Source organism: Peromyscus maniculatus, chromosome 19 (genome assembly GCF_049852395.1).
Source record: "Peromyscus maniculatus bairdii isolate BWxNUB_F1_BW_parent chromosome 19, HU_Pman_BW_mat_3.1, whole genome shotgun sequence".
In the NCBI taxonomy this organism is placed as follows: domain Eukaryota; kingdom Metazoa; phylum Chordata; class Mammalia; order Rodentia; family Cricetidae; genus Peromyscus; species Peromyscus maniculatus.
The window spans coordinates 28,708,943-28,728,036 of NC_134870.1; the positions used below are offsets into that span (position 1 = coordinate 28,708,943).

At 41.7% G+C, this 19,094-nt stretch overlaps 2 protein-coding genes and 1 pseudogene across 10 annotated transcripts in view; all 3 read left to right on the top strand.

The window, feature by feature from the left end:
• The window catches only part of LOC102915851 (protocadherin alpha-C2), a 261,085-nt gene that overhangs the window by 69,380 nt on the left and 172,611 nt on the right, over positions 1 to 19,094 (top strand). The window contains exon 1 of one of the 9 annotated variants that reach the window (XM_015989471.3): positions 2,041 to 5,063. The exons of the other annotated variants lie outside the window; for them this stretch is intronic. Within the exon in view, the coding sequence (XP_015844957.3) occupies positions 2,679 to 5,063 (2,385 nt within the window). The 5' untranslated portion in view covers positions 2,041 to 2,678. Of the gene's footprint in view, positions 1 to 2,040; positions 5,064 to 19,094 lie in introns of those variants that run through there. 9 annotated transcript variants of the gene reach the window in all.
• LOC143269558 (protocadherin alpha-11-like) lies at positions 7,916 to 14,961 on the top strand. The gene has a single exon (XM_076555029.1). The coding sequence runs from the start codon at positions 9,467 to 9,469 to the stop codon at positions 11,864 to 11,866; it is 2,400 nt and encodes a 799-aa protein (XP_076411144.1). The 5' UTR covers positions 7,916 to 9,466; the 3' UTR covers positions 11,867 to 14,961.
• LOC107399881 (protocadherin alpha-12-like) lies at positions 14,265 to 17,170 on the top strand (annotated as a pseudogene).

Here is a 19,094-nt window from a genome sequence, read left to right on the forward strand (position 1 = left end):
AAATTAAGAGATATCTTAACCATCATAGTGAAGATATCCTGGTTTGATCTCCAATTTTTTATTTTATTGTATGTTTTTGAGGCAGAGCTCCACAATAGTCCAGGCTGCCCTCAAAGTCAGAGCAAGCTTCCTGCCTCAGCCTCTCAGGTGCCAGGATTAGAGGCATGACCTATTCATTACACCTGGCTTTGCTGTCAGCTTTAGAAAGAGGACCTCTCTGTCTCTGTCTCTCCATGTCTCTTCTGTGTCTCTTATCTCTCTTGCTCTCTTTCTTTCCTTGCTCATACACGTGTATATATGTATAATAGCAGATATCTTTGCTTTTATGTTTATTTGACATTTCTAATAGGTGTAAACATACTGAGTTATTGTGTATTCTTCAGGTTGGTGACTTTATTATTATTTTTATTCATCTTTTTTCATGTTATCAATTTTTTACAAGACCATCTGTGATTAAACTCAGAACAATATCTAGAGTATACAACCAAAGAAATACAGCCAATAGCTTAGTTAAAACAAATATAAAGCTAAGTCTTTCCCTTTTCTCTTAAGTACCAATTAGGATTTCCCCCTAAGAAACTCAAATTGTGTCTTTTAATTATTTCTTTCTTTCATTCTCTCTCTTCTTTCCACAGTCTCCTCTCACATCATCTTAATATAACCCCTGAATTTCTCAATCCTTTTGCCTGTTGAATTCAGGGATCTGGGACATGTACCATCACACCTGGCTTGATCATATTTAAGACATGTTACTAACACATTGATTTACTGTTATACTATAATTGTTAGATTCATGAAAACTTGGTAACTCCAGGACGTTACAAATTGCATTTTTAATTTTTTTAATTAAGTGTTTAGGTTAGCATTCAAAGTAAGGGGCTTTCTAATTGCATCTTCACAATTCATCATTATACTTCTTTGTCATACATTCCCCTTCCTCTTATCCCTCTCTCTATCTGGCTGGTGCCCTCTCAGTCCCTAGTTTATCTGCCTTTCTGTTTTCTTGTTATGTGTATTGCAGTACCTGCTCTATTTCTCACCTTTCTTAAGAACTTTTCTACCTCTCTCATGATCCCCTAACTAGTTTTGCAAACCTTCATGCACACAAATTTAAATATTACAATTTATATGTACTTTATTGGTGGCATAATCCGTCAATCCAAAATAGTAATGGACCTTCATTTTAGCATGGAGTCATTCCAAAAGACACTGGGTCATTTTAATCAGTAAACTAGAGATTAAAGGTTTTCTTCATTATTTTCTTTTTCTAACTTTATTCGATTCAATAGGCTCAATTTTTCTTTCTCTTTTTAACAATGCAATATATTAGTTTAGGATTTATGTCTTAAATCTTAACAACAATGACAGGTAATTTGAACTAAATATCTTTGGTATAGATTCATAGTCATTAAGTCAATATTTGTGTGTTCAAATAAAAACTGAAGTTCACATAAAGAAAACAAACTTGATTATCTTGTTTATCCACCTACAATCACTTTTTAATGGGGGGAATATTTGAGTTTTTTCAATGACTTAATATTACTGGCAAGATTCAGATGCTGATTACTTGGTTCCATACAGTCTTGAGAATGATTAAAACGTTTTCTTCTTTAATGCAATACTGATAAACTTCATTGTCATCTGTAAGTCTTCTATGTAAATTCCAATATATTTTTTGTATCTCAGATAAAAACGCGATAATAAAATTGAGTGAATGAGACTTAGGATAACTTTTATATTCTAGACTCTTCACATAATTTTCTAAGAAAATATTATAAACAGATAAATATAATTAGAACTTCTGGCATTATTTTTGGATGAAAATTAATTAATTTTTCCAAGTAAGCAACAAGTATAATTCACATTGAAGTTTACCAATATGATGGAAATAACATTCACCCTAAACAGATATAGCGACTGAACAAAAGCTTTAAAACGAGATAACCTTACAAATATGCTATGAATTTCCCACAATCAGTGCTGAGTAAATTCATCAACATCAAATAGAGAATTATTTAGATAAAATAGTAAATAGCTTATTAGTATTGAATTGAAATCCCATTGTGTTGTGGTGGTAACATAGAAAAATCTGCATCTTGAATTATTCTCTATAGAGCTAAGTCAAATAATCAGAATAATGTATCATTTAAAAAGATTCAGCAAAACACAATTACAAAGTCTTAGGTTGGATACGAGGCATTTTATATGTTACACTTTTAAAAAAAATCTCTTGAAAGCCATATCGCCAGTACAAATGCAACTTGTCCATATTCTTTTGCACGATAATATAGTTTGTGCAGTAGTATGTTCTTAGATGTCTATATAGAAGACAAAACTACTCTAGGAACTATAAGTCTAAGACAAGGCAACCTTGAATTAGCTACCGTCTACTGAAATGTGAACTAGTTAGAAGCCTACAAAGAAAAACACAAATACGAAGACATTCCGAAGCCAGGTAAGCGAAGAAGATCGCAGAGCGCAATTGCACTTACACTTTGAGCCACAGGATGCCGTTGTTCTCCAGCAAGAGCGCTAACGGAAGAAAATCAGACCATCTGCAGACCGGAAAGAAGCTGGTCCTGAGCTTTAAAGACTATAAACAGCACCCACATTGTTGCGACTGTCATTGAGCAAGAATACTACTAATAATAATAATAAAAAAAAATCTAAAAGAGAATATGTCCTTTGTCGCCATGATATACTGCCAGGGATCCTGGTGCCTGCTACTCTTGCTTCTGCTGTTTACAATCTGGGAGGCAGGGAGAGGCCAGCTCCACTACTCTGTTCCGGAGGAGGCCAAACACGGCACTTTCGTGGGCCGCATCGCTCAGGACCTGGGGCTGGAGCTGGCAGAGCTGGTGCCCCGCCTGTTCAGGGTGGCGTCCAAGGACCGCGGGGACCTTCTGGAGGTAAATCTGCAGAATGGCATTTTGTTTGTGAATTCTCGGATCGACCGGGAGGCTCTGTGCGGGCGGAGCGCAGAGTGTAGCATCCATTTGGAGGTGATCGTGGACCGGCCGCTGCAGGTTTTCCACGTGGAGGTGGAGGTGAGGGACATTAATGACAACCCGCCTGTGTTCCCAACCACACAAAAGAATTTCTTTGTTTCGGAAACAAGAGCTCTAGACTCTCGTTTTTCACTAGAGGGCGCTTCAGATGCAGATATCGGAACCAATGCTCTGCTGACTTACAGACTGAGTCCCAATGAGTATTTCTCCCTGGAAGTACCAACCACAGATGAGCAGGTTAAACCACTCGAACTAGTATTAAAAAAACCTTTAGACAGAGAACGATCTTCTGAGCTTCACTTAGTGGTTAAAGCAACGGATGGGGGCAAACCCGAGCTCACAGGCACCTTGGAACTACACATCACAGTGCTGGATGCAAATGATAACGCTCCAGTGTTTGACAGGGCAATCTATCGGGCGAAGCTGGTGGAAAATGCAAGAAATGGAACCCTGGTGATCAGACTAAATGCCTCGGATTTGGACGAAGGTCCAAACAGTCAAATTCTTTACTCCTTTGCAACCGATGTTTCCCCTAAGACAGAAGCCACCTTTCATATCGATTCAGTAAGTGGAGAAATTAAAGTCAGTGGAAAAATAGACTTTGAAGAAACTAATTTATGGAAGATTCAAGCAGAAGCAGTTGACAAAGGCAGTCCTCCAATGTTCGGTCACTGCACAATCTTAGTTGAAGTCCTAGACGTCAATGATAATGCTCCCGAGTTAATAATAACATCATTATCACTCCCTGTGCGAGAGGATGCCCCATTGGGGACAGTTATCGCCCTAATCAGCGTGACAGACCCAGACTCAACTGTCAACGGGCAGGTGACCTGCTCCCTGAACCCTTATGTCCCATTCAAGCTGGTGTCCACCTTCAAGAATTACTATTCGCTTGTGCTGGACAGCGCCCTGGACCGAGAAACCACCGCTTACTACAAAGTGGTAGTGACAGCCCGGGACGGTGGCTCGCCCTCGCTGTGGGCCACAGCCAGCGTGTCCATGGAGGTGGCTGATGTGAACGACAACGCGCCCACGTTCCCGCAGCCCGAATACACGGTGTTCGTGAAGGAGAACAACCCTCCCGGCGCCCACATCTTCACGGTGTCGGCCATGGATGCGGACACGCAGGAGAACGCGCTGGTGTCCTACTCGCTGGTGGAGAGGAGGGTGGGCGAGCGCTTGCTGTCCAGCTATGTGTCTGTGCACGCTGAGAGCGGCAAGGTGTTCGCGCTGCAGCCTCTGGACCATGAGGAGCTGGAGCTGCTGCAGTTCCAAGTGAGCGCGCGGGATGCTGGTGTGCCTTCCCTGGGCAGCAATGTGACTCTGCAGGTGTTTGTGCTGGATGAGAATGACAATGCGCCCACGCTGCTGCCCCACGGAGCCGTGGGAGCCGGCGGGTCTATGAGCGAGACTGTATCTAGGTCAGTGGGTTCAGGGCACATAGTGGCGAAGGTACGAGCTGTAGATGCAGACTCGGGTTACAATGCGTGGCTGTCTTATGAGCTGCAGTTTGGAGCTGGTGGTGTGCGCAGTCCGTTTCGTGTGGGTCTGTACACGGGTGAGATCAGCGTCACGCGCGCCCTGGATGAAGCGGACACACCGCGCCAGCGCCTATTGGTGTTGGTGAAGGACCATGGTGAGCCTCCATTGACTGCCACAGCCACAGTGTTGGTTTCTCTGGTTGAGAGCAACCCGGCACCAAAGGCCTCTTCACGGGCGTTGGCGGGCACAGCAGCCTCTGAACCATCCATAGTGGATGTCAATGTGTATTTGATCATAGCCATCTGTGCGGTGTCCAGCCTGTTGGTGCTCACACTGGTGTTATACACAGCGCTGCGGTGCTCAGCGCTGCCCACTGAGGGCGCATGTGGATCTGGGAAGCCGGTGCTGGTGTGCTCCAGCGCGGTGGGGAGCTGGTCTTACTCTCAGCAAAGGAGGCAGAGAGTGTGTTCTGGAGAAGGCCTACCAAAGACAGACCTCATGGCCTTCAGCCCCAGTGTTCCTCCTGGTTTGGGTTCTGGAGATAGTGGAGTCCAACAAGAGTTCTTGGAGAATGTAAGTACCAAAATCCTGGATTACATTCCATGCCTGGTGATGTCACTGATGTAGTCTGTCAATTTACGATTCTATCTTCAGCATGAAATTTATTTGTTTTGCCTCTCAAGGCATCTCATTTAAAGAATACTGGAGATCTAGCCATCTTCATTGCCCGTCACTCTTGTCATCATAGATATTAATTAGTAGTTCATTCTTCATGCTATGTATAATAACAGTAGTAGTAGTAGTAGTAGTAGTAGTAGTAGTAGTAGTAGTAATACTAGTAAAAATGAAATAGAGCCAATGTTTTCTTTACATTAAGCAAGTATGCCAGGAAGAAGTCAGGGACCATAATGAGAAATACAGGGCATAGGCAGGGCTCAAATCTATTTTTCAACCCTGTAGTAGTTTATTGTTCTTATTCTAACAGGTGCCCTTTGCTCTTTATTATGTTTGTGTATTCGAAAGTATTATAGTGTTATTTAACTTTTGAATTTGATTGGAATTCTTAACGTATTCTAATCTCACTACACTGTCATTAGCCTTATTACATTCTCAAGGACAATTCATTCAAAGTCCTCAACTGCTTTGGATAGACAACATTTTAGCTCCTTCCTAACATGATGTTAATTCTGCCTAACCACCTGCCAAACTCACTGTGGCTTTCTCTTAAAGTTTAACTTATTGAGCTCTTCTACTTATGTGAGAAATTTCTTCCACTATGAATCAGAATTATTTTTCTTCAATTCTTGGCCTTGTCATGAAGCTATGTGGAAGTACTGTAGGCTAGGGAAATTCTCACTTCTTTGTGCTTTGAGTTTGAGAGTCTAGTCATTTATGGTGAAGTCCAACACCATTGCCTGTGCTGGCCAAAGTGCATTATCTTCAAAGAGACATTGCTTTAACTACTTCATTGTAGCAGGCTTTTTCTCTGGGCTGCTAGCTCACAAAAAATGACATGGAGCCTTATTATTAATTATGAAAGATTGGCCTTAGCTTTGGCTTGTTGCTAACTAGTTCTTATGATTTTAACCCATTTCTATTAATATATAAGTTGCCTTGAATCTTTTTACCTCTCTTCCATCTTGCATCTCCTGTTTCCTCTCAGTGTTTCATGGCATCTCCCCCATGTCTAGATTCATCTCTTCTTCTCTCTCTCTCTCTGCCTGGAAGTCCTGTCTGACCTCTTCTTGCCTAGCTATTGGCCATTCAGCTCTTTATTAAACCAATCAGAAGGTGCCCTGGCAAAGACACATCCTTACAGTGTACAAAAAGATTATTCCACAACAGTTTGTGCAAAAGAACCATGAAATGTCAATAAAGGCACCCTTGACAACCACTTCAAAACAAAACATAGTATATACTTCACATATTTAACATAAAATGTAATTTTGTTTCAACATCATGTTCATAGAGATATTTTTAAAGGGAGTCAAACATTGTATTTAGAAATAATAGAATATGCATTAGGCAATGTGAAAGAGTTTTTGTTTGTTTGGGTTCTAATGACAAATAACATACCCTTTAATCCTATTGAAGAAATAAATCATATACAGTATACTTACATATAGAAAGAAAACCATGCTATAGATAGGGTAAAGGTAATAGAAATCCTGAGAAGGTGTTAGCAGCTATGTCTCCCTTAAATGATGAATTTTGGAAGAAGGATTTTCATGAAAATAAATATTGGGAAAATCATACAAAAAGAGATAACCAAGATTTATGCCCTATTTCATGTTGCCCAATGTCTATTTTCTTTGAGACAAGGTATCATTGTATAGTTCTGTCTGGCTTAGACCTCACAGGGTAGACTAGCCTGATGTGGAAATCACAGAGATCTGCCTGTCTATGCATCCTCAGTGGGATTAAAGGTGTTCACCACCATGCCCTGCCACAGTGTCTACTTGTATAGACTATATAGAGTATGAGCAAATATTGCTTAGTGTATGTTAAACCACACTGTATGTGTTATCTCTATGTGTTAGACATGCTATGAGGCTTTGGTTCATTATTTCATTTAATCCTTACAATAATTTACAAAGTTATTAAATTTATTTATTTTGTCCCTCTTGAGATAACTCATTTAAAACACACTGGAAATCTAGCAATCTTGATTGTCTTTCATCATAAATATTATTTAATAATTCTTTCTTCATACTATGTATAATAATGACTATTATAGGCTCTGACTATCTGAATTTTAAAGCTGGGATAAGAAAGTCTGAGGTATCTGTCTTCTCTAGTGGTGATACTAAGTACAAATTTTTGGAATCTACAGCCACTTATGCCGCCACAATGTAGAATCTTCTTCAGTAAACCTCCTTTCTGTTCAAGCATAAGTTGAGTATAAAAGTAAAACATGAACTGTGTACAGGTGAGTCTTTTTTGCCTTGATTACAACAATTCTTCATGCTTATATTAATCATCAATTTTTCATAAATGCCATATTGAGATTGGAGTCATGCTTTTCCATATTCAGTGATATTTTTCTTAGTTGTGTTCATGATTTAAAATAATTTATTTTAATCAATATCACATTGAGATAGACATTTATTCTGTGTGCAGTAATCAAGAGCTACTATATAAGAACTATGGATCTGTTGTTTGGAAATGATGTAAATAGGAATTATTTAAAACATGAGAAAAATCTGGACTTTGGCTCACAATATTCTTACAGAGCAACAGAATACCATAAATAACCAAGTCAAATATCATATATAAAAATGGCCTCACTCTTTTTGTGTGTGAATAATAATGGTGTTTTAGGCAAGTATAAGTAGTGATAATGATGATTTGGGGATTCTAAATATAGCCAAAAGATTTGGGGACATTGAGCAACATTGTATACTTCATTAACTCCTTCAGATGAGTTGGTTTCCTTTGAAAATCTTCAGATACGTGCAGGTCTTTATGGATTCAGTCTTATTCGTTGTTATTATTATTTTCATTTCCATTTAGTTCAACTGTTTGAGTATTTTCTATATTTTAATCACAATCTCGTGTACTTAAAATTCATTTACCTTTTTAATGGCTTATAATCACAAACTCCAAATTCTGCACTGTAATTATTTTCCATGGATGTATTTTTATTGTGTTAAGGAAACTCATATTGGTTTACATAGAAATGCCAAACCGATGTACAGATTTTCCTGGTAGTTTTATTTCATGGAATGATAATTCATTCTGTGATTTAAAAAGCTGCCTTTGTCATATTATTGTTGATTACATAAGTAAAATATTTCTGTCTCGCTACTGACAATAGGATTTATGTGAGAAATCATATATGTCAAATGCAAAATTCATCTATATCAACAGACTTTTCCTTTGTGAATTCTGTATCAAATTATTAAGCTTGAAAATATTTGTTTTCTTATTCTGTAATGGACATAAAGTCAGTAATTTGTTACAAGGAAACAATGAAATGTTAAAAAAATAAAGGATCAGAACTGAAGAAAATATTAATAATATTGTTGATAAAGGGATGTATATATTAATATAAGTAGAAGAGAGAACGTTGAAAGTTTCACCATAGAGAAATGGTAAATGCTTGAGGTGTTGGATGTAAAAGTCTGATTTTATCATTACACAGCAGACACAAGAATCAAAACATTGCTTGCACCTCATAAATCTGTTCAAGCAGATGTAACTTTTTAAAAAAAATATAAGAGAATGTAAATCTACACAGATAAGGGTGAAGTGTACAGAACATTGTTATTATGGAACTTCTGAGGCTGAGATTTGCCCAGCATCAACAGGCCCTGGATTCTGCAGTCTCAAACAAAATTCCACACCACAAATAGCAACAACAGACTACACCCAACCACTGGAAAAGATATGTCCTTTCTGTTGAGTTTCCTGGCAGCCTAAGTAATAAGGGCGACTGTAATTAGAACATTTCAAATCTGGTAATATTTTTATATGATAGACAAGATGTTAAGAAAATGTTTAGCTGTAGGTTTTCCAGTTTACCTAAAGAGGCGAACCTTTTTCATTCTTCAAGTGTTTAGATAAGAGAACAACTTTGTTTAGATAAGAGAAACAACAATGTTTAATTTGATGCTAGTCAATAAAAAGTACCAGATACGTTCAGCTTCAATGTGACTTAAAATTAGAATGTTCAATAAATGTGCATCTTGGAATTATTTTGGGCCAAATAAAACGTGAAATTCTCCAGTGGTGGATATGCACAAGTACTCACATTTTCAGGCACAAGGTGTCGCTCTTTACTCGGTGGAAAGAGTTCATTCATAAAGTGGTCCGAAGAGTCTCGCACTCCACGTACAAAACCGACTCCATCATGCTGAGTGCCGCTGTTAAAAGGATCCCTTAAAATTTCTCAAGAATCCAGCGAGATTTGGATCCGAAGACGAGTATCTGATAGTCAGTGAAAGGAGGCATTTTGGAGGCCGATTTCATATGCAATGGTAGGTTTTCAGAGAAGTGGTTCCTACACTCTGCGACCTCTGCTCTGGCTTCTGCTCCTCGCAGCCTGGCAGGCAGGGAGCGGCCAGCTCCATTACTCCATTCCCGAGGAGGCCAAACACGGAACCTTCGTGGGCCGCATCGCTCAGGACCTGGGGCTGGAGCTGGCAGAGCTGGTGCCCCGCCTGTTCAGGGTGGCGTCCAAGGATCGCGGGGACCTTCTGGAGGTAAATCTGCAGAATGGCATTTTGTTTGTGAATTCTCGGATCGACCGGGAGGAGCTGTGCGGGCGGAGCGCGGAGTGTAGCATTCATTTGGAAGTGATCGTGGACCGGCCGCTGCAGGTTTTCCACGTGGAGGTGGAGGTGAGGGACATTAATGACAACCCGCCCGTGTTTCCTCTTAGAGAACAAAGGCTGCTAATTTATGAATCCAAGCAACCAGACTCGCGTTTTCCGCTAGAGGGAGCGTCAGATGCGGACATAGGGGAGAATGCCGTGTTGGTCTACAGATTAAGCCAAAACGAGTATTTTTCTTTAGAATTACCAACAAATAGCAAGCAGACTAAACGACCATCGCTTATATTAAAGAAGACCCTGGATCGGGAGACAACTCCGGAACTTAATTTGCTACTGACAGCCTCAGATGGGGGAAAGCCGGAGCTCACTGGTACGGTTCAGCTTTGGGTTCGTGTTTTAGATGTTAATGACAATGACCCGGAGTTTGATCATTTAGAATACAGGGTAAGAATAATGGAAAATGCCGCTAAAGAAACTCTTGTCATAAAGTTAAACGCTACGGATCGAGACGAAGGTGTGAACGGGCAATTGCAGTACTCTTTGAGGTCAATCAAGCCCAGTGGAAGGCCTTTATTTACACTAGATGAAAACAGCGGAGAATTGAGGGTCAATGGAACTTTGGATTATGAAGAAAACAAGTTGTATGAAGTTGAAGTGCTGGCCACGGATAAGGGGAATCCCCCAATGGTAGGTCACTGTACAGTCTTGGTAGAAATCTTAGACGCCAATGATAATGCCCCCGAACTGACACTGACTTCCCTGTCCCTCCCTGTAAGAGAGGACGCCCAGCCAAACACAGTCATTGCTTTGATTAGCGTATCTGACCCTGATTCTGGTGTCAATGGCCAAGTGACCTGCTCTCTCACGCCCACTGTCCCCTTCAAGATCGTATCCACTTTTAAAAACTATTATTCCCTGGTATTGGATAGCAGTCTGGACCGCGAGAGGGTGTCAACCTATCATTTGGTGGTGACAGCCCGGGACGGTGGCTCGCCCTCGCTGTGGGCCACAGCCAGCGTGTCCGTAGAGGTGGCTGACGTGAACGACAACGCGCCTGCGTTCGCACAGCCCGAATACACGGTGTTCGTGAAGGAGAACAACCCGCCTGGCGCGCACATCTTCACGGTGTCGGCCATGGACGCGGACGCGCAGGAGAACGCGCTGGTGTCCTACTCGCTGGTGGAGAGGAGGGTGGGCGAGCGCTTGCTGTCCAGCTATGTGTCTGTGCACGCGGAGAGCGGCAAGGTGTTCGCGCTGCAGCCTCTGGACCATGAGGAGCTGGAGCTGCTGCAGTTCCAGGTGAGCGCGCGGGATGCTGGTGTGCCTTCCCTGGGCAGCAATGTGACTCTGCAGGTGTTTGTGCTGGATGAGAATGACAACGCGCCCACGCTGCTGCCCCACGGAGCCGTCAGAGCCGGCGGATCAGTGAGCGAGCTTGTGTCTAGGTCAGTGGGTTCAGGGCACATAGTGGCGAAGGTGCGAGCAGTGGATGCGGATTCTGGTTACAATGCGTGGCTGTCTTATGAGCTGCAGTCGGCGGCAGGGGGCATGCGCAGTCCGTTCCGCGTGGGTCTGTACACGGGTGAGATCAGCACAACGCGTCCTTTGGATGAGGCGGATGCGCCTCGACAGACTCTGTTGGTGCTGGTGAAGGACCACGGAGAGCCTGCCCTGACAGCCACTGCAACTCTGTTAGTGTCTCTAGTGGAAAGCGGCCAGGCGCCAAAGTCCTTTTCACAGACCTCAGGGCGCGCTTCAATCCCGGAGACCTCGCTGGTGGATGTCAACGTGTACCTGATCATCGCCATCTGCGCCGTGTCCAGCCTGTTGGTGCTCACGCTGCTGCTGTACACCGCGCTGCGCTGCTCGGCGACGCCCACCGGGGGCGCGTGTAGTCCGGGGAAGCCCGTGCTGGTGTGCTCCAGCGCGGTGGGGACCTGGTCATACTCTCAGCAGAGGCGGCAGAGGGTGTGCTCTGGAGAGGGTCCGCCCAAGACCGACCTCATGGCCTTCAGCCCCAGCCTACCCCCCAACCTGGATAGAGATGAAAGGGAAAGACAGGAGTCAGAATCAAATCACCCCGGACAGGTGAGTTTTTGAAAAATCCCACCTTTCTGGTAAATGCATGTAAAATTTAGAATTCAGTTTTAATGGAAAAATTTAAAACAGATACTCTACATTTTGAGTGTTGTTTCAAGGAACATCTTTGTTAATAAAACACCAGATGTGCATATATACTCAGGGTTCTGCAGGTCGGAAGTGCCCCATTTGTTTCAAGATTTGGTTATAAAATATTAGAAGTTCCCAGGATGACTTCTCCTGAAATAATCATTGTTTTACCTCGGCCTAGTCATATCACTTCATTTCTAATTCTCAGTGAAGTGGATAATTAGAGCAGGTTATTTAGATTTACTCATGTTTGTCTATTGGCAGTCCTTTGCTTTGGTATTTTCACATTCTTCAACCAGTTGCTTTAAAATATGTTTGTATCAACAATGGATCCCTCATCATTAGCTCTGAATTGATTCACTACCCCCTTCCCAGTTATTAAATATCCTCTAACACCACAGTAAAACTCATCTTCAAATTACTGTGAGAAAAAGTCCAGTCCTGCATTCTAATATGATGCTCCTATTACACAAATAATCCATTCCTGATTTTTCCAGGAAAGTGCAAGAGATCTATTACGTACTATATATTCAAAGAAGGCTGACCTGTGCCTCCAAAACAAACTAGGCAAATAAAATTGTTCAATCAAATCATGCACACTTGTTAGTTGCCATCTTATATGCGTATAATAGCTGCTCATTTACATCCTTTCCTAAATTTTATTTTTTTCTAGAAAGAAAAAGTTAAATCTATTGATGTGCATGCATACCAATAATTATCATTCCATCATTTTCATCTTTTAAATCCTTTGTAAACACCTTATCACTAATGTCTTAATTTTTTTTTATTTCTCTAATAACATCTAAAGAGCCTAGTAAAGACCATTTATGTCTCTGTGAGTCTTCTAGCTCTGTGTCTTTTAGACAAGTGCAGAAATGTGGAGTCAGTCATGAATTTGGGGTTCATTCAAAGCACATTCTTCTAAATTGTACAAAATACCAGTTGGCACAATATTCTGGAGGAATTCATATTGAAGACCATTCTTGGCACTTGGGTTAAGAGCTTTTATTTTATTTTAAAAGTATCACTTTTGTTTATTTATTTGTGTGTGCACATGCCACAGCATGTGGGGGACATTTGTATGAGTCCACTCTTTTCTTCCACTGTGTAGGTTTAGGAGATTTTACCACTATGGAAAAGGCCAGGCAGTAAGTTACTGGATTAAAGGTTTTGATCTGGAGGCTGATGAAATCATAAAGTCCATGCTTACTATATTAACAGTGATCTATAGGCTTTTCATTGTGTTTATGTATAAGGCAATCTTGAATGTCAGTATCAAATTCACACTTTTCCTTTATTCAGTAATATTAGGATACAGTGAAACACTCCCAGATAGACTTTTGCATATTGTCATCTTAAAATATTGTGGAATTTAGAGGCTTTGATTCAGCATTTTAGTTCTATTTTGTCTTGGTTTTGGTTTTTGAGACAAGGTTTTCTCTTTGTATCAGAGCCCTGCTGTCCTGGAACTCGCTCTGTAGACCAGGCTGGCTCTGGACTCACAGAAATCCACCTGCCTCTGCCTCCCCAGAGCTGGGATTAAAGGCATGTGCCACCACATCCAGCTTGACTCAGCATCTTAAAGGAAACTGTTTTATTCTTGCCATTAGTCTGTTCATGTGCTTTGCTTTGAAGTGTGAGAATCATAGCAGCTGCATGAAAAACCATCACATTTAAGAATAAGCAGCAAGAAGTGATGCCTCTCACATTTATGATGAATTCTAATGTTCTCTAGACTTATGAATAAAATAATTTTTACCTAGATCATTGTCTAGTTCACTAAACCATCCTAGTTTTCTTTTTATGAAATGATGGAATCCTTGACTTTCTCCAGAAGTTTCCAAGAAGGTGCTGTGAAGAACAAATTACATCGTGGATTGTAAGCCATGAAAGGTCAGGGGAGCAAATACGATGTATCCTTGAAAACAATACGTTAGAGTAGTTTCTGTCACACCTTGTCTCAAAGAGGGTTTTCTGATAAACTTTGAATAATAAAATATTTTAAAATCATGAAATAACCACACATACATCAATTAAACAGCATTCATAAATCATCTATGGTAATATCCAAAAATTGAATTAGAGTGGCCCAGGATAAGGTGATCCAAACCAAGACCCCAACGATCTTTCTTGTACTTGCATAATCAGTCACGTTATGCTGCTATCCGGTCAGAGAGAAGAAGAATATTTTGGTTCCCGAGCCCAGATTCCACCCATTCACAGAAGAGACTCAACTACACAGAAACAAGAATACTCTATGAAACTTATTAAATAAATACGGAAAAGGGAGACTGTTCATAAAATATCTCATGAACACTTCTTAAAGCCGATGGTTCCAACCAAAAGGTCCCCCAGTGTCTGCGATGCTGTTTTCTTGATGAAGAGGCCTGAGATTCCAACGTTTGCTGCTCGCTCTCTCTTGCTCCTCGCAGAACCTGGGAGGCAGGGAGCTGCCAGCTCTAGTTACCTCATCATCATCGAGGCCAAACGCGGTACTGTCTGGGCAACATGGCACATGACCTGGGGCTGTGGTTGGCTTGTTCAGGGTAGTGCCCAATGACGGCGGAGGAGGGGACCTTCTGGAGGTAAATCTGCAGAATGACATTTTGTTTGTGAATTCTCGGATCAACCTGGAGGAGCTGTGCAGGCGGAGCACAGGGTGTAGTGTCCACCTGGAGGTGACCTTGGACTAGCCGCTGCAGGTTTTCCATATGGAGATGGAGGTCGTCAAGGATGTCAATGATAATTCACCCATGCTTAGAGAAAGAGAACAAAAGGAGCCTATTTCTTTTCTCTTAAAAATTAAAAAAATGATTTATATATTTTTATTTTATGTACATTAGTGTTTTGCCTGCATGTATGTCTGTGTGAGGGTACCAGATCCCCTGGAACTGGACTTAGAGACAGTTATGATCTGTCATGTGAGTCCTCAGGAAAAGCAGCTTGTGCTCTTTACTGCTGAGCCATCTCTCCATCCCCTAAGAGCCGCTTATTTCTGAATCTGAACCTCTGGACACTCAATTTCCTCTAGAGGGAGCTTCTGAAGCTGATACTGACGTACCTTGTCTTACCTATATTTTAAGTTTGAAGGAGCATTTTGCACTTAAAATAATGATTAACAAAAAGATAAAAGAATACCACCAGTACTGATTCTTTGGAAGTTGTTGGACAGAGAAAAAGATCAGAATTTCCTCTTTTGTTAACAGTCATTGATGGTGGTAAAATGGGGCAAACAGATATATTCAGATCAAAATAATTATCCTGAGCCGGCAGTAATGGCACATGCCTTACACCACAGCTCTCCGAAGGCAGAGATAGGCGGATCTCTGAGTTCAAGGCTAGCCTGGTCTACAGATCGAGTTTCAGAGCAGCCAGGGCTACACAGAGAAACCCTGTGTCGAAAAACCAAACCAAACTAACCAACCAAACAAAAAACAAACCCCAAACAAACAAAAGACAAAATAAACAAATCAAAAGTCAAGAACAACAAACCATCCTGGATGTGAATGAGAACCCACCCGAGTTTGATAAACCCTCTTGAAATGAAAAAATGACACCTGAGTGATTCAACTAACTGCTCACGATCTAGATGAATGCCAGAACAGAGAAATTTCCTATGGATTCTCAATGATTCATCCTACTAGTGAGAACTTCAAGTTTCAAATAAATCTAGACACAGGTGAAATTAGAACTGATGGGAAACTGGATTTAGAAGAGAACAAGGCAATTGAGATCCAGATCAACGCAATTAATTGATAAAGGAGTTCCTTCCATGGTAGGTCGCAGCACGGTCCGAGTGAAAGTTCTGGACATAAAGACAGTGTCCTGGAGATAATGGTTTTGCTTCCTTGCCGTTCCCTGTGCCAGAAGATGCTCAGGTAAAAACAGTAATCACCCTAATCAGTGTGTCCGACTTCGACTCAGGTGCCAAGGGACAAGTAAATTGCTCTCGATACTAACGTCTCTTCAAGCCGGTGTCCCCCTTCAAGAATTACTATTCAATAATTCTGGGCAGTGCCTCAGACTTGAGACCACAAATGACTACAAGGTGGTGGTGACAGCCCGGGATGGGGGCTCAGCCTCACTGTGGGCCACAGCCACACCTCTGTGGAGGTGGCTGATGTGAACGACAACGCGCCCACGTTCCCGCAGCCCGAATACACGGTGTTCGTGAAGGAGAACAACCCGCCTGGTGCGCACATCTTTACGGTGTCGGCCATGGACGCTGACGCGCAGGAGAACGCGCTGGTGTCCTACTCGCTGGTGGAGAGGAGGGTGGGCGAGCGCTTGCTGTCCAGCTATGTGTCTGTGCACTCGGAGAGCGGCAAGGTGTTTGCGCTGCAGCCTCTGGACCATGAGGAGCTGGGTGAGCGCGCGAGATGCTGGTGTGCCTTCCCTGGGCAGCAATGTGACTCTGCAGGTGTTTGTATTGGACGAGAATGACAATGCGCCCGCGCTGCTGCCCCCCTAGCTGTGGGAGCTGGCGGATCAGTGAGCGAGCTTGTGTCTAGGTCAGTGGGTTCAGGGCACATACTGGTGAAGTTGCGCGCAGTGGATGCTGACTCTGGCTGGTTATGTGTGCCTGTTTTTATGAGCTACAACCAGTTGTGGACGCACACAGTTCCTTCTGAGTGGGTCTGTACACGGGTGAGATCAGCACCATGCGAGTACTGAACGTGGCTGGTGGTGATCATGAAGGACCATGGAGAGCTGGCACTGACTTCTACAGTCACTGTGTTGGTGTCTGTAGTAGACAGCGTCCAGGCACTAAAGATCTCGTGGTGGGCCTCTGCGGGTGCTACCATGCCAGAAGGCATCGCTAATGGATGTCCTCGTGTACTTGACCATCGCCATCTGTGCAGAGCCCGGCCTGTTGCTGATCTTGATGCTGCTGTACACAGCATTCTGGTGCTCATCCCCAACAACGGAGGGGCCTGTGGGCCTGGGAAACACAGGCTGGTCTGGTTCAGTGCTGTGGGCAGCTAATTGAACTCGATTCAGAGTAGACAGCGGTTGTGCTGTGGAGTGGTCCCTTCTGATCCAGACCATATGGCCTTCAGCTCCAACCTTCTGCTTAAATTCTTCAACCGAAGTAAGCCACTGGTAGCACACCAGTGTTTTTGCTTTCTTTAAAAACTAGGATTCAGGCTCTAACTAGATTCTTGTTTCCTTAATTTTTTGTTTTAAATCATTGATTGTCTTAGGTTCCTTAATTATAGTTCTTCTGAGTTCTCATGTATCAGCCAGTGAATGACTTATGTAGACATGCATTGGAAATTTTGGATCCCCACTTGTTTTCTTTTTACATTCTTTTTTTTTTTGCTATTTTTGAATGATTAGCCTTGAAAAATAATATATATATATATATATATATATATATATTCCTTAGTTGATCATCCAATGTTAGGAAAATAGCCTCATCAATAACCATACTAATTTTATACAACCCAGATGTTAAAATACATTAAAAGTATAATAGTAGCAATTGTAAGTATATGACACATATTTGATTGTAAGATGAATAATTTTGTCATTTTTCAAGTGGAGTGACAATTAATTATTATATTGTTAATCTCACCTGCAAGAATAAGACCACTATCACAATTTTTGAGCCAAATTTAAAGTAAGCTTTATTAAATACTGGCCAGGATGATGGACACTGGCTAGGTCCATACCCGGGATTCCCACAGAATGGTGCTGAACTACATTAGACAGGGGCTTATAAAGGCAAACCCCACAAGGCTACACACTTCCTACCTTAATCCAACCAGGGGCAAGCATACATCCTGACATAAATCCTGTCTACCCATCTCCCACTTATGTGTGATCAAAGCACATCTTGAGCAGTTGGGACAACCAACCTTGTTTACTAAAGAGAAAACATGTGTCTTGTTATCTTATAGGAACAGTCCCCAGCATTCCAGGAAGTTATCTGTCCTTGGGCACATAGAATAAAAATTGTTTGTGAATTTAAAGACACTTAAACACCACCCATTTGAAGATCTGTCTTGTAATAGTTCATTTGGTTATTTTCTTTTTATGGTGGCACGTGAATAATGGAGTCTTTATCTTGCAGAGTTGGGGATCTAAACCAGGGCCTTGCACGTGCTGAGCAAGTGCTTTACCACTGAGCTACATTCCCAGCATTAATGGCATAGTTTTCTTTTGTTCATTTGTGCTGACATGTGGTCACCACCCAGTCTGGCCTCAAATTTGTGATTCTCTTCCTTCAGCTTCCCGAGTAGGTAGACTAACAGAAGCGTATCACCTTACCTGATTAATGATCCTTTTTTCAATCTTATAAAGTATAAGTGTAAACCTTATTCTCTATTCAAGCCCCTCTGATAGCGTCTTTAGTTGAAATTATCTTAATTATCACATAAGTCCTGTGGTGCAGATACAACAACCATCACTTACATCTTACAGACGAGAAACCTGAAACTGCAGTCACAGAGGTCGTGTGACCTATTTAAATATATTTTTGGAGGACCCAAACTCATTGTGGCATATTGATCATGTGCTCATTATTTTCTGGATTTTCTGAACTAAAACTTACACTTTGTGATTTCCTTCCACAAAAATACATAGAACTTGTCTTTGATCAGAAAGCAAAACTCTCCATCGTTCAACCTTACACTAAAGGCATTAAAATTTCCAGACTTTTCTCTACTTCTTCACATACTTTATTTTAGGAGCAGGAACATGTATTTTAGTACATGTTCAATTACTAATATTTGATTATTGTATGATATTGAAGTGTATTGTCCAGACAGTCTCTTCCATTTAGAAGAGAGGCTGAACACTAGAGTTCGGGCAACATTTTCTTCAGGAATGTCTTAAAGGGTAGATAGCATTTCAACAGTAAGTTTTCACAGATGGAATATAAGTGTTCTCTTGAGAATGTGAACTTGAAAGATCAACAGTGGGAAGAGAACAAAGGCAGGAAAGCTCATAGAGCATCTTCCATAAATACTTAGGTATCAAGCAAATAGAGATCCCCCCAGGATCTCTGTTTTGTCGGTATAGCTCTGGCTGTCATGAAACTTGCTCTATAGCCCAGGCTGGCCTTGAACTCAGAGATCTGCCTGCCTCTGCCTCTGAGTGCTGGGATTAAAGGCATAAACAACCACACCTGGCTGAGCAATGGAAATTTAAGTAA

Excerpts from the sequence above, each read along its gene's own strand:
- LOC143269558 (XM_076555029.1), top strand. The coding sequence starts at position 9,467 with ATGGTAGGTTTTCAGAGAAGTGGTTCCTACACTCTGCGACCTCTGCTC.